Source organism: Eumetopias jubatus, unplaced genomic scaffold, assembly GCF_037043125.1.
Source record: "Eumetopias jubatus isolate StellerSeaLion01/CBP00866 unplaced genomic scaffold, mEumJub1_p1.0 scaffold_1, whole genome shotgun sequence".
Taxonomy (NCBI): Eukaryota; Metazoa; Chordata; class Mammalia; order Carnivora; family Otariidae; genus Eumetopias; species Eumetopias jubatus.
In genome coordinates, this window is record NW_028274807.1 from 175,093,587 (window position 1) to 175,110,296 (window position 16,710).

At 36.4% G+C, this 16,710-nt stretch overlaps 1 protein-coding gene across 1 annotated transcript in view; it reads right to left on the reverse strand.

Moving 5' to 3' along the window:
• CNTN6 (contactin 6) overlaps positions 1–16,710 on the reverse strand; it is a 151,490-nt gene that overhangs the window by 58,201 nt on the left and 76,579 nt on the right. Inside the window, 4 exon segments of the mRNA XM_028101740.2 lie at positions 8,285–8,435; positions 10,616–10,745; positions 12,248–12,384; positions 16,018–16,202. Coding sequence (XP_027957541.2) covers positions 8,285–8,435; positions 10,616–10,745; positions 12,248–12,384; positions 16,018–16,202 — 603 coding nt within the window.

Here is a 16,710-nt window from a genome sequence, read left to right on the forward strand (position 1 = left end):
AATGAAGAGTTTGACAAGTCACACTTGAGAAGCAGATTTGTCACTCCAAATCAGCACTTCTCGGACTGTGCTCTCAGGAGATCTAGAGCGTTCTGAGGGCGCACCACGGGCTGCTGGGAGGAAGCCAGCTCGGGGCTGCGGGGGAAGTGGGTGGGGCATGGCGAGGGGCTCTGGTTTTCCCTCCAGGACGTTAGCCAGATTGGTTCAGTTTTATACTGTTTTATGAAATGGGCTCTAGCATAAATTTCATTTGGAAGCAAAACAAAAACAAAAACATCCCCCTCGACCCCAACCAAACACAATTCTACAGTGGGAAAAAAAGAAAAAAAGATAAAAGAGAATGGTAAATAATAGCCAGTGACTAAAACATTGTTCCGACAAGCCTAACTTCATTGTGAAAATATTAACAAGACTGACTTTCACACAGTTGATTAGGATTTTATTTCTTCAACTGAATCATAATTTCTATAAGACAGCAATTCTGTCCTTCCCATTTATTTCTATTGGTTAATTTTCCATATGCCCATCAGCGTCTATGAGGAGGTGAAAGTGTAACACATACCTGGAGAGCAAACATTTTCTTTCTAAGTAAGGAGCATTGTACTTTAAGTAAATCAAATAATCAGATCTCTCCTCAAAAGTCAAACTAAGAACAAAAGGTCATTTGTATAAATTGCACTAATAACTGACCTTTTCTGTCTATAAAATTATTGCTGTTGAATATTTATGTAAACTTTGAAAGATATAAATGTCACTCAGAAATTAGAAGCAAATACACTAAAGTAAGTAGATATCATTCCAAGGCCAATTGTATTCATATTTTCAAAAAGTAACTGAACTGAGGACTTATAGCTCCTCATCAGTGAGAAAAGATGAAGAATCAAGCATTTAATATAGGAAACAAAGTTCTGGGGGGAATGGAGATAAAATGAATTTTCTATTTTTCAAGTAACATGTTTGCATCAAACCAGTGTTTCTCCAAGGGGTATTCAGAAGTCTCGGCTTCTCTTGAGAGCAGAGGGCGCGAATTTATATTAAAAAAAGCAGATTCCTCAGCCCTGCTTCCTACCTACTGAGTGAAAATCTTGGACATGGCTCTGGGATCTGCATTTTTTCACAAAGATCTTATGCACGATCAAGTTCAAAGCCTACTGATACAGATTACAAATCCACAGCAACTGCACAACAAAGCTGATGTATTTCTCACTTTAAGATACAGTAAGTGCCAGAATATAAGATGCCATTTATTTGTGGAACTTCTTTGCTTTGTCATATTTGCCCTTGGTTTAAAGCTACAGGATGTTATTACCCATCACTAAAACACTTTAAATAGGGAACTACAGCAATAATATAGTCTAACCCAAGGCAGTGGTGTAAAAGAGCTCACACCCAGCTGGGCAGGCTGAGTTTAAAGGCAGGCTTTACATCTTTAATGAACTGGAACCTTTTTCCGACCATGGCAGGCAGGTGGTTTTGCATGCATTGTGCTAAAGGGTCAGTGCTCCAGGCCCGTGGAGGCCAGTGGGGATAAAGAATAGAGGATTGGATGGCAAGAGGGAAAAATGAGGGCAAGACTGACAGGAGCACACAGGATCTTAGCTTGTTAAATCTTTGTGTGACAGAGGCAAGAGTATCAGATGCTCTTGACATCTTCAGCATGTATTCCCTTGGAAAGGCTCACCTTAACAAGGCTCTCAGGAGTTGAGTATGAACAATTTAAAATTTTATTACAAAGAGGCAGCACAGAAGGGAGATTGTAATAAGCCTGGCATTATGCAGACTGTCATTCTTCCTTAAACATGGGAGCATATGGTTCATTTGCCTATTTGATATGCTACCTGATGTACTAAGCACTATTACATTAAGTAGTTGGTGATACAAAATAAAATTAGGTTTATTTGCTTGTTCCATTAGGAAGCTTTGCAAAGGGGAGGAAGAGATAGAGAAATTTGCTTGCCGGTTGCTACATGGTGGTTAAAGTTGCATTGAATAGACATGTGTGGAGGGGATGTTTTATTAAGGTTTAGCACTTGGGGGTAAAGGTAAAAGAAAAAGGAACTGTGGTAATTTAGAAAGCAGATAGTGAAAGATACGTAGAGAAGGGTCAAACAGGAAGGGGACATCATATGACTGGCTCCCTTCCATTCAGGCAGATGGACCCTCATTAGCTGATGCCCTACAAGGTAAGATGTTCGTGAAAAGCCTCCAAGGAGAAAGTGGAATTGGAGCAAAGTGTTGGGCAATGGGCTACGTAGTGAAAGGAACCACTTTGTCTAACTCATTTAGCAAAGAGTGGAACAAAGACAAACTAATTTTTATTCTGTTCATCTTCTGTGTCGCTCTGCTAAGGAGTTTCAAAAGGTCCTCCCAAGGGTACATTTTTACTCATGAAGAGAATAAAGATCAAATGACTTGCTCAGTAACCATCAATTTTTTCTTGGCACAGAGAATGCCCTGTTCCTTTTTTTCATCCTTCTTTGTCTTCGCTTCCTTCTCTCTTATCTCCTCTTCCTCTCTCCACTGATTCACTGCCATATTTCAACTCCCCCTAGCCCCTTCCCACAACTGACTATTGTGTTTAGGAGGGAGGTCTCAAGGTTTTGGAGTGCCATGCAAATGGAAGTGGGCCTGCTAAATTTTGCGCTTGAAGGCAAAAATATTGAATAAGCACCACTACTAGATTCCATGCTACTTAAGGGGTTCATATGTTCCCATAAGGTACATGCGTTGTGCCAAGGGCCCAGGGCCACACAGAGTTTAATAGGATCATTATTAAGAGATAAAGCACACAAGATTCATGGATTTGAGAAGGTCTGTTTGTAACTCTGCACCCCCCTTTCTCTCTGCAACCCCAAGTGCATAGAGGTAATAGAATTGGTTCTAGGAAGTTCAGCAGTCCTCTTATGTCAAATTGAGGAAATATGATCATGTTCTGAGACCAACTGCCAAGGGATAGAACCTCTACTTTTCAGTTTGATATTCAGTGAATTTCAAAGTATCTTTGTATTTACCTCTTTGAGATTCCTAAGGTGAAATTGATAGAAATATAACCCTATATAACTGTGTGACAACAGTGTTCCTCAGAAATGTATCTGCATATGAAAAGAAGTATCCTTTAACTTGGAGATATATAAATTACCTGATATTCTGCTTGACATATAGAAGGTGCTTAAAATGGCTCTTTTCATTATTAATGACCATTTGTCTGATATATAACTGGATTTTATTTTACTTTGTTTTGCTTTATTTTATTTTATCTTAGGACGTGAGAGAGAAATGTGGTGGATCTTTTCTTTTTCCGATCTTTTCTTCTTCCGAGGAAGAAATGTGGTGGATTAACTTATGAATTCAGCTATCTTTCAATAATAGGAAAAACACCCTATATCTTATTTTTATTGCTCAGATATTGTTTGTGCACTCTGACCAAATATCAGGTGATTTAGGCATTGTATTTAATGCTGCTCATCAGAGGACAACTTGGAGCTGTCTGTCCAGCAGGTTAACATTTACTATTAAATTCAGGAGGTGAGCCCTGAACAGGCAGCCAGCAGTCACTGAGCACAAGGAGATAAATCTAGTAGGTTTCTGTCAGTTCACTTGCTAAGTGGAGCCACAAAGAAAAAAAAAAAAGTGATTAATCAAACTTAGCAGATGCGTAATTGATTCCCTCAATTGCCCAGAATGCCTTCCAGAGATAAGCTTAATCTGTATTCATCTTGACTTTCTGTGGTCAAGCTCATGGTTTTTACCCTGGCTGATAGAGGTAAGACTGTTAAACTGGGATTTACATAAAGATTAGGATCACAGCAATAAAGGCAGCCCACGACAGGAGAGTACACAGATCACCCAGCCTTTCCACACATGCTGTCTTTTGAGTCTCATACAACCAAATGGAAGAGACAGGTACTATTTTCTCCATTTTTCAAGTGATTTAACTGAGGACTACTGAAGCTAAAGGACTTGCTAGAAGTTAACTATGTGAGAAGTAGCGTTGGGACTTAAACCCAGATCTTCTGACTCCCAATAACTTCAAAGAAAAACACTTTCTTACAAAAGGATAGTAGGTGTCACATTTTTGACTAACTTAACATTTTACTCACAACACCTAGTATAGTATTTGAAACGTAGTAGGTGTTCATTAAATATTTGTAGAATGAATGAGCTGATCATGGGCCTATTAATTACTAAGTTTTTGGTTTAACTGTAGAATGTCTTTAAGTCAGGTAGATACAAACAAAGCAAAGTAAATTTTTAACTTTCATTGATTTAGCAACACAGAAAATATTTATTGAATGTCTGTTATGTCCCAGGTTGGAGCTGGCTGCTGGGCCTATCATGGTGAAGGAGAGTGGTGCTCACTACGGTCTTGCTACACTCCAGCTGCTGGGGCTTTCTAACCTCTGAATTCATCCAATCAGATCATTTTGGCTGTTTTGATAATTTACAGCAATCATCATGTCTGGCTCAATCACTTGGTCACCTGATGAAATCAGTGAAATATATATAAAATTATAACTGTGATAGTAGCTGCAATTTTAACCTGGCACACTAATGTTTTGCATTGATTTCTAATATATAATCTCTATTCTGGCAGTCACTGCATGGGGATAGTGTTTAAATAAATCCAGAAAACAGCTACCTCAAAAGAAAAAAATACAAACAAAACAAAACAAAACAAAAAAAAAAAACTGAGAGTATGCTAGTGGTTTTATCCAAGGTCAGGCCACTCATCAGTGATAGAACTGGAATCAAAATCCCTGTTTTCTAATTTCCAAGGCAGGGCTTTTTGCAATACACCCCCATTTTTCCCCATAAGAACATACCTTTGCTACTATTCAATTTAGGTGCTATTGCTAAATGACTTGCAGCTCCAAAAAGAATGAGGTAGATGTCATAAGACCATACCTTCCCAGCAGGAAACCAGGCAGCCCTTGGACTCTGTAATGTTATCTACCTATTTTTAGTTGTAGGAAAACTCTTCTGCTTTTACAGCCTTCCATGAATACAGGCACTTATGAAAGACAGAAATCTTAAAATAGTCAAGACTTCAATTGTGGCACACAGGCCAATAAGAAACATGTTAAATTAATCTCAGAACTGTTGCTTGATCTCAATTACCAATACATGAATTTAGGTTAAATCATGTGAAAACAGCCCTTCAAAAAAAAAAAAAAAAGAATCAAGTATGTTCTCCATTATCTGTTGAGTGGAAAAGATCTAGCAACAGAGATGGGCAATTTGGCATAGAGTCCAAGCTTTATCATTTACTACCTAGGTGATGTATGCTGTCTCAATTCATGTAAGAGTGGAGGAAATTGTCAAAATGTATATATTGCCACTATTTTTTTTATCAGTAGGTAATATGGTAAGATTACTTTGAATAGGCTTCTTTAGAGTCCTTTCAACCATCTCTAAGTAGTTACACTTTATTGGAAGCAAGAGTTAGTGACAATGAAATTTCAAAGTAGACAGGACCGTATAGAAATTTTATAACAGAAAGTAAAAATGTGCATTTTCCCACATGGGCATTTCCAAGGTCAAGAACTAAAAACTATTCCTACTTGGAATCATTGTAAATATTTAAATTGTTTTCCATATGTGACGCTTTAAATCTTTCTATGTATACAACTGTGTCATGTTTTAACAGAGGCATGAGAGGGTAGGAATTATATTTATTTTTCTATTTAAGGGAAATAAACAGGCTGGTGTGGCATTTAAAAATGTATATTGGCACTCAGTGTTCTGTCTTTGAGTTTAGGATCTAGTTCTATAAAATTCCTTCCTTCTTTCCTCCCTTCCTCTCTTCTTTTCTTTTTCATCACAACTCTTAATTTTTACCTTCAACTTCTTTGGAAATCCCCATGATTAGAAGACAAAAAAGCCATTAGGTCAACACAAACAGAAGCATAGGTGCTGCATTTCCCGGTAACCAGCATGAAACCACACACTTAATGGAACCAGTCGGGTCAGAAGGCAATAGAAGAGGGGACAGGATAGAAATCATGCAGAGACACAAAGTCTCACGGAACTGGCTGTGTGACCTTTGCAAATCACTGCTTAAGGTAATCTATAACTGGCAGAGATATATGTCTGTAATTACCATGTACTTCAGGGCTTAACTTTTTTTTTTTCCATTTTTTTTAAGACTCGTGTTCAGGAGATAATTTTGTTTGTTTGTTTATTTTCTTTTGTTGAAACTTGAAATGACGTCTTACTGCAGTGAGAGAACAGAATTACAGAAGAAGCATCTGTGAATAGAAATCACACAGATCACTCCTTTAATTGCAGTGAGACAGTGCTGCACCTGATACGCTATTAGTGACCCTTCAGAGGCTAAAAAAGATCCCAAATTCTTTCTACATGGGGCAAAATAAAACATAAACCTGAAAAGCCATTTTAAAAGCAGTTCCCCTCATACTCTCAATTCTTTTTCCTCTCATTTTTTTTATTTTATTCAAATCCTTCTCTTCCTCCTCCCCACATACACTGTGTTTGAGTCTTTAAAGGTTATAGACATAAACATCAGTCATTCCTGCTACTTAGGTGAGGACTTTGAGTCACTTTAGGGAACGAAATAATCAATTTATCTCAACTCTCAGTACAGACCGCTGTACAAGAGATACAATGGTATCTCTTGAGTTTTCCAGTTCTACAGCAGTGTCTTCAAGCTTCAATTAGATTTCAGGAATCAAAGAGGAAACACTTAAAAGGAATCCCACGTCCAAAGCTGTTGAGAATACTTGCAATGATCTCCTAGGCTGTCTACACAGAGGAAGAAGTCCAGTCACGACCAGGGCAACAGATTCCCCTTCATCTGTCTTTTCTCCTTAGCTGTGAAGCTTCTGTTCTCCATCTCAAGGTATCTCCTCCAGAAGAGCTTTTCTCTAAAGCTGGTGACACCTTACATATTCGCCTTTTTTTGACACAGTCATTCATTCCACAGATATTTATTGAGCTTGGGTTCTATGCCAATGGCACAGGGCATGTAAAGATACATTTGACAAAAATCCCTGTCCAGGGAAAAGCTTCAGTGTAAGGCTATAGGGCTCACTGGAGACAGAAGACGGTAAGGAGAGTGCCCCCAGAAAGGTCTTTCTCTTGTATAAGCTTGTCATGTCAGGAGAGGCTCTTCATGGCACTAGATATAACCCTGATAGCACTCTATACAATCAGCAGTTTGTTTTAACCTCCTTTTCTCTCTCCCTTGACCACAAAAGCAGTCCTAGATCAGAAATAACAAGATGGTGTCCCTGCATTCCAGCCTTCGGGCATTTTTATTGGCTCAGAAGATTCAATACCAACACCCAAATTTCTAGTTTTTCTTGAAATGTTGGAAGTTCTACAACCCTGTCTGAAGTTCTACCCACCCACAAAACAATGTCTGCCTGGATTTGGAGTGACTATCTCGTTTTGGTGTAGAACTCACTCTCCAGGCCATCACAGCCTCGTCTCATAAGACTGGCAGACTGCCATTTCACATCACACTTGAGCTGTCCTTTCTTTTACCTGGTCTGTCTTGTTCATTTATGTTACCTGCCTGATCAGGTATGCATGTGAGTTAGTAATACGTATGATGCCTACAAGGAGCTCACTGAAACATTTTCACATCTTCAGCACAATGGCTCATTCCATTGCACATCTGATCACACAGTAACACACAAGGGTCATTACAGTAGAACTCAACTACCGACTAGTCATCTCTGGGTGTACAAGGTTCTATACTACAACTCAATGAAATGTATTCCAAATAGAGGAAAACACCTGTTTTGCTCTATCTAAACTCTCCTAGAAAACATGCCAGTGCTGATCCAGGATTTCTCAATCACATCCAGAATAGAAGGAAACCTCTCTTCTTTCTCTACAGGAACCTCTCTACATTTTTTTCATGTGGTGAATTCATTTTGTCATGGGGTGAACACCTGTGTGACTATTTAAAAACCACAACACCAGGTGTGTGAGTATAAGTGTCTCTTTTGTGTAATGCTCTTCTCACTGATTTCTCAGCAGGCTGGGTCAGGAAAAATCTTCAAGTTGAATATAGAAAAAGGTCTTAAATGATTTTTAAAAATATAAGTACATGCACGAAATATATTGCAGCAAAATTATACAAACAAGTCTTAAGTTTATAAGATTCTTTAGTTTTTGTTATCATGTGGAAATGTTTGGCATCTGTGACTACCCAGTCGTAGGTTTATTATAAGGGAGAGAATTTTAGAAGACTTAAATTTCGAAGATACTGTACTACAGAATAGTTCAAACTATAACAAAAAAGAGATTTATTTACCTTTTGCTTTGTCTCAGGCTCGCCATTCCTCTTTTCCAGGAGATAGTTGCCCTAGGAAAAGCATTTGGCTTGCATTCGATAGTAATATCCCCACCAACTTGAACAACTGAATTTTTTTTAATGGGATTTTTAGAGAAATCAGGAGCTGAGGCTAAAAACAAAATTAAAAACAAAATTGTTAATTCTCTCACTTAATTAACATGTGGTAATGTGATGATGTGGTATACGAGACTAAATTTAATATTTGTACCCAGAGCTCTTTTTCAAACTATTTGCTCAGGCTGTTCTGGGGCCAGTTAGCAACGTGGCATTTTGGAGTTCTATTTTTATTTGAAAAAGGAAGATGACAATAGATACCACCTCAGAATTTTACTGTGGAGATTAAATGAGATAACATCTGTAAAGAAGTATAGCAGACGGCCTGGCACAAAGTATGTGTTCAATAAATGTAATTTATTTTTGTTTTGGTGCAAGTCATTGGAATTAACAAAAGCCAGTTGGATTGGGGGAAGAAGCAAGTTACAAAGAGTCACATTCTTAACAGTGTTTAAAATAAAGAGGGTGAAGATGGTTCCATAAGAGACAGAAGGGATTTGAACCCTGATTAGGGAAATCACCAAATCTATTCCAGTTAAGGTAATGATCCTAAATGTGAAATGTAAGATAGCTTTGAATTAAGTCAGGAATACTCTATTACTATGTCAGATTTCTTCAGGCAAGCCTTTAACCAGCAAAATGGAAATACTCTGCCTTCTGTAGAAGCAGGCAGGCTGAGCAGAAATTTAAAAAAAAAAAAAAGTCTTGGTCAGTTTCAACTTTGTCCCCACTCAATGAATGTTGAACAAATATCAGTTCATGAGAGTGAGAAATTATTAGACTGACTGGATGCATCTGAGTCTTTCCAGCTTCATGAATGTGGGAACCCATGTATCCAATCCCCATCCCTAGTCTAAAGTCTAATTGAGCTGAAATTCTCTCACATATGCCATACTCTTTTGTTTCTAGGCATTCCAAGTATTGTTTCTTTGCCCTTCCACTGACCTGTGCATGCTTTTGCTTTGGATCTCAGCTTAAAGAGAACATCCTCAATTTAGGGTTATATTCAACTTGCCATGAAGTCTGACAACAGTTACTCAATTACTGACCATAATAATCATATCTTTAAATTTAGCTTTCTTTTCTTGGTGAAACTAGAGGTTCTTTGAAAGTAAAGATCGCTTAAGTATTGATAATAATATTTTTAGTGCTTAGTACACCTAAGTGTTCAATACATAGTAGTAGTGATTCAAAGAATAAACAAACAAATCAATGCTCATTGTCCATAAGCTCATGAAATCTTGTCTCTTTGCCTGATCCTTCCTCTCTTTTATCTCCTTTATTCCTACCATGAAGAAAACTTTGTGGTAAAAGACACTAATGCGTTATTTATTGTAACAGACACCACTGAGATTATCATTCTCAAACTGCTTCTATCAATTTTTCACTATAGGGACTTATCTGCCCAGCTTTCCTTCAGGTCTGGGTGGCATCGTGGCAGAGTTCTAGCCATCAGCATAAAAGGATTTTATTGTAAGGATGCAAGGCAATTTTGCATTTTCTAATGAGAGGGATAGATTTGGTCACTTTTGTCCCTACCTTCCCCTTCTCCCTTAAGTAGGGACTTTATTTCCGTAGCTATAGCAGTCATCCCCTCGAGACTATAAGCATGAGGGGAAAGTATGAAGAATAACATCATCAATCACAGTCCCATGGCTCAGCTACCAAACCTGAACTTCTTGTTAAGAGAAAATAAATACCTGCTTAAATCATTATAAATTGAGATTTTTTTTTTTTTTTTGATTGGCAGATGAAAACTCTTTTTTTTTAACTTAAGAGAGAGAGAGAGAAAGAGCATGAGCAGGGAGGAAAGGGAGAAGCAGACTCCCGCAAGCAGGGAACCCAACATCGGGCTGGATCCCAGGACCCCGGGATCATGACCTGAGCCGAAGGCAGACACTTAACCAGCTGAGCCACCCAGGTGCCCCAGATGAAAACATTTCTAATGGATAATTTTGAATTGCACTCAAAATATCATGTGCTAGGATCAGCTTTGGAGGAGACTTTTTCTGGTTTGGATGTACCCAACAGTGGGCTTCTCTGGAAGCCCTAATGTACTGCTCAAGTAGAATAATAATTATCACCCTGCATTTTTTTAAGTTAATTTAGACATTTCCCATTATTTCAAGGTAAAGCAATCTCTAATTTACAGAAAAAAATTGGATTCATATTATGTATAATCATAGCTTGCTAAAATGTCATTTTGAATTTTTTGGTTATAAATGAATGACTTACCTAATACTCTCAATTCTGCATTCGCATAAATTATCTGATATTTGTTTTCTGCCGCACACTGGTAGACACCAGAATCTGACACATTCAGCATAGTTATGATAAGTGTCCCATTTTCTATTTGAATTCTTTCCTAATAAAAGAAAAGTCATGTAAAAGTGCTAGTATGTTAATGTAGGCATTTTCTTAACCAGAATACATTATTAAACATTTGTGCTTATCTACAAGATGGGATATTTTGGCGTATGAGAACTGATGTTTATGAAGATGAAACTTAATATCCTGCAAGATTCTGAGCAGCTTTTTGAAGTTAAAAAAAGAAACATCCTTCATATAATTTTAATGGTTAGTATATTTCATGTTATCTCATTTCTTTGAAAATTGGCATTGTCTGCATAGAGTGTATATTACTGTTATGTTATATGGTATATAAAATAATTTGGAAGATTGTACCATTCCAATTATTCCAGAAAATATGGTTAATAATAACGTTAGACATGAATATAATGGTTAGAAATTCCCTTGGCTTTCCATCCTAAGGTCTCCAAAAGACTTGAAATGTGATGACTTGATAATGTTCTAATTGAGTCATAAGTTGGAGAAGCTAAATTCTTTTCTGCAGCCTGCCATAGTATGCTTAAACAGCCAAAATCTGTTACAGAGTCCCATTTGGCAGATAGAAATACAATTTTGAGTGCACATAATGAAATAGTTTAATAGAGCAAATATAATTTTAAAAAATATTTCAATATACTTATTACCATCCTTTAAAGCTAATGAAAGTAGGCTGGAGGAAACAGAAAATGCTCTATGCAAAAGGTATTCAGGAAGAAAATTCCACTAAAACCAAAACGAAGAACAGCATTATATTCAGCTTCTAAACACCAGATGTTCTTTGTGTCCCTAGCTGTGCCTACAAGTACAAAGTAAGAGGGAGAATTAACACAATTATCTGGATAATTTGATGAAAAAAATCTGTCTCATTTTCAGTATACTGTAGAACAAAAGTACAATTCAGACTGAAAACTGTGGATAACTGCCTCAATTCCTCACTTCCTATGGGTTTAGGGTCATTAGTTTTCAGGAAAGCAAGATACTAGATAATGTTTAAGAGCTTGGATCCTGGAATCAGACTACGTTTAGAATATAAATTCTAACATTCACTATCTACTGTGTGACTTTGGACAAGTGACTTAACCTCTCTGAAACCGATTTTCATCATCTATAGAAGAAATAATGCTAGCATCTTTCTTATAAAATTGTCATGAGGATACACTAAGACAACGCATGGAAAAATATTTACACAGGACCTGGAGCGTACAAGAGTTCAGCGGATGTTAATTATGATGATGATGATGATGATGTTGATGATATGTGGATGTGGATCTATCACTGACTAGTGTGTGACCTTATGCAAGTTGTCTTCTCTACCCTTAATTTTTCTCATTTGAAAAATGGGGATAATATTAATAGCTACTTTGAGTTTATTTAAGTATTATATAAATTAGTATATATGAAGAGTATACTACATATCCTAACACCTACTAAGTATTCTATAAACATTAGTTGTTGCTAGTAGTAACAAAATTTCCCTAGGAGAATAGGTGAACTTTTAATATCAACATAGATACTTACCTCTGGATTGAGGCGTTCACCATTCTTTAACCAGGTGTACCAAGGATTTGGCTTTCCACTAGCTTTGCATTCCCAAAACAAACTGTCATAGATAGACAGGTATGTATTTTGGATTTTTTGTTCCCATTCTGGTGGGGCTGTTTCAAAAATAGACAAGAACAACTACTTGGCAATTATCCAAAATATTGTGCAAAATTCCAAGGTCTGTACAAAGCAGAAGGACAAGGCCTACTGGGTCCAACAATGCTGCAAACACATGATTTGGGGGAAGGGAAATGCAGAAGTCTCAATGTGGAGCAAGGGAAATCTTGATATAAATATCAGTGGTCCTTTGGCATAAGATAAGTATTTGCCACTTGTCATTTTGATGTACCTTTACAGCAACTTGGGAGCTGTGGAAAGATGTCCAAATGCAAAACAAGGCCAGAGAATAATTTCATGGTAAATATTAGTGTATAAGTCAAGTTAGAAAATGTATACCAAATCTGAACCCACTGCAGGCAAAAGACCCTTGATTATATTTGGTCTGAACTGTTCTAAAAATAAGTATATCTATATCAGACATAATTACAATTCAAATATGAGCCTTATCACATTTTAGTAGGATTACAATCCAATTTTTTTTACCCTAGATAAAACCTTTGACAGGCAATGAGTACTGAGGCATTTATATTAAAGTGTTATTTTGGTATAAGGTGGTATTATCCTTACTACCCTTGACAGAAACAGGTGGGGTATAGATTAAATGTTTTAAAACTAATATTTCTTCCATAAAGATGATATGGGGCTGCTAAGCTGTGTCATTTAACCCCTTTCTTTTATTTAGGTCTGTCCTCAGATATGTAAAAGTAGATGAAATTTCCTTTAGAACTGCAAACTATTACAGGCTAGATGTTTTATATATCTAATTGCAGTTAATTCTCCCTCCAATGATTTGTAGAGGATTTTTTGCAGAGGTGTTAGGTAACCTGCTCAAGAAGACATAATCAAAAAATACAGAAGCCAAAATTTGAACCCTGAAAGCAGAGCCTAAGTCAAGGGGCTGTGTTCAGGTTGTCTGTTTGGGAATGCCAACCCACAGGTAAGGTGTCAGGAAAAGGAATAGTCACCAGGGAAGGAAAGAGGCAATGCAAGGATCAGTTATTGAGTTGGCCACCAAGATGGGCCACTGTTACTCTTGCTTCTGTGAAGCTCTAAGGGGTCTTTACAACTGCCTACCCAGGGAAAGGAAGAGGAAGCATTTGTTCACTGCTTCCTGCCCACACTCATTCAAGGGTGGTATAGGCAGTACGTATTAGCACATCCAGGTTGTGTGTGCTTAAGTACTGAGTAAGCTCTTGAGAACAAAGAAACCTGGAGGGGGAAACAAGATGGACTTCGTGTGGTACCTGAGATGAGACTCTGTCAGGTTACACCTACAAAACATAGAGTTGTTCACTGTAGCAGTGGCTGAAATAAGAAGTGGGACTGGGAGTCTTTGAAACGTTATACAAGTACAGCCAACTTTCCGGGTTTTCCCACTGCAACATTTGCTTCCACTAAGATAAAAGGTCCTTTAGGGAGCTGGCCACTGAGAAGAAGGAATCATGATGTCTCACTGTATAAAAACTAAGCCTGGGATTACCATCTGTGGAAATCAGGACAACTTCCAGTTATAGAACATGCTCCTGATAGGTTTAAGGGACAAATCAAGGTAAGACTAAGAAGAAGTGGATGTGTGGGTGAAATTGAACCATGTTTCTGAATATTAACAAAATTTTATAATTTGTAGATGATTGTTTAGAAATTGTCTTAACATATGTTTGACCTGGGAGAAGGAATTCATACATAAAATTCATATAGCTTATAAAAGTTTGAAATATATATGGGTTGTTGTTTAATACAGTAATTATACCTTTAAAACACATAGATTTCTTTAATATGTAAATTATCTGGATGTTTTGAATTCTGAAGACCAAAGTTTTAAATCTTCAACTACATAGTAAATGCTTGAAAGAAAGGACTTAGGATTTCAGGTCAACTCTATGGGCATGGATTTTAGATTTTATTTTTTCCCCATTGAAGGGTTATGGAAAGTCACTTAACTTCTCTGAATAAGTTTCATTTCTATAATGACATTAATGCTTTAAAAATTTCTTTTGGAGGTTATCAAGACACAATATAGAGGGATAGGGTTCTGAATTATAACTTAAACACAGCAATATAATAAAACTGATTCTTTTCTTAAAAATTTCAGGTCTTATGCAATTCTCAGGTAATTGAGTCAATTAATTGCTCCTTTGGGAGCACAATGACAAATAAATTAATAGGTGAACAAGAAGCATAATATTTGTCTTATTGACCAATTATTCATTATTACTCCACAAAGGCCATTTGGACTCATTAAATGGCTAATGACATGTATTCCTACCTCTTACTGTTACCAATTACATGAATTAATATTTGTAAAATCTGTTGTGTAAGTTAACAGTTTCTGTAGAGTTGTGGGAGAAGGCACTTTATTATTGATTTCTGGTTTAAAGATACTCTCAGTTTCTGATAATCATTTAGATACACCTTTACCTATTTAATAGAAAAATTGAGTAACTATTAAAAACAAGCCAAAGCTTTTAATACTTTGGTGCCACTAAAATACTTCCAGTCACATCCTTACTATTTTATTTACAATGGATGTTAGATTCAAAAAACTGTTCTTTAAAAATACGTGCGCGCGCGCGCGCGTGTGTGTGTGTGTGTGTGTGTGTGTGTATAGCGACAACTGTAGAGGAATAATCAGTAGGACATCATATTGTATATATAAAATAGTACTTTTCATTCAAGGTTAAAATAGGAAATTCTAAAGGAAATGGAAAATAAAATAACAAAGGCACAATATGTTCTCCCCATAGGATACTCAATTGCCATTCCTATGAGGTAATTACAATACCATAGACTTTTCCAGTTATGAAAAAAATATATATTTTCTCCAATTACTTTATCATTGATTATAAACATGTCACACAGAAACATGTTACATAGAAAAGTATTTTTGGTCATGTATAAATACAGTCTTAAAAAGTTCTCCAGTATGGATATATTAAATTTAACAAAGAAGTTAAGAATATCTTAAAAGCACCAAACATTCTGGTAATTCTGGGGTGTATTTTATGGTTTGTTTGAGGTAAAAAAAGAAGCAAATTTATGCAAGTGTGTATTTTGGCCTGGATAAAAGAAGACATGAAGACAATTTTTATATAATATATGCTTTCATTTGAGATTCTGGTAATTGAGACAAACATATATTTTAAGTGAAGTAATGACTTTATTTTTCTATTATCTACATATGAATAGGATAAAATCTGGAAAATAGAAACAGATACTGAAAACTACCATTCAGTATTATGTTTCTCCTGTCATTTTCTCCTTCTTTTGTGAATTCTACTTAGAATTATAATTAAGATTGTCATGGGCTGTTGCTGCACATTTTGTGGGAAATGTATTGGATTCTGTGGTACTTTGTGTTTTAAACTTTTATAGCTTTAACGTGACACTGCTGATACTTTCAAGGCAATTATAATAAACAATAGCATGCAAAGACCATGATGGAATTAAAGCTATATTTTAAAAATGGTCATTCCCACCTGTCCATCACTGTATTAAACATCCTAACTAGACATGTGTCTTCTTTATTTCTCCTATGACACTTCCACAACATGCTAATGACTTTCACTACTTACTATGAAGGATATTACCAAATATTTCATGTACTTTTTGAAATTCTATTAGCTTACCATAGAAAATGAGTTGACCCTTTGCAAGATTTCTTCCTCGAAGGTTGCCTGCAATGCACTCATAGAAGCCTTCATCTTCCTGTTGAAAGTTCGGGATTTCAAGAATAGCTTGGGATTTGCTGTACTTGACTTTCCCTGGCAACGGGTTTCCATCCAACCTCCTCCAACTAATATCAGGGACTGGACTAAACAGTTATACCTCATTAGAATAGAAGACGATTTAGTCTTTATGACACCAGGATAAAATAAGAGTGTCCTTAAGAATAATTCTCAAGGAAATATTTTCCATCTATTATATTGTGACTAGTTTTCAGATCATGCAGTCATTCACCATTCACTCAACCAGCAATTTATAACATTTTATTAAGTGCCTGCCATGGCAAGTCATGGTGCTATAATCAGGGAATAAATCGATGAATAAAATAGACATGTTTTCTGCCCTCAGGTTGCTTAAAGACCAGTGGAGAAACATACAATAAATAAATAATAAAAAATAATACATTTGTAAATTGCAGTAAATGAAACAAAGGAAACGGTGCAGAAATAGGAACAAGATTTTATCAATGTAAATATGGTGGTCAGGAAATTCTTTGTAAGCATGTGACACTTAAGAGTAGACCAGCTTTTTCTATATTTATAGATTCTAAGACAAAAATACAGATTCTTCTATAGTTAAATTGGTACTAACAGATA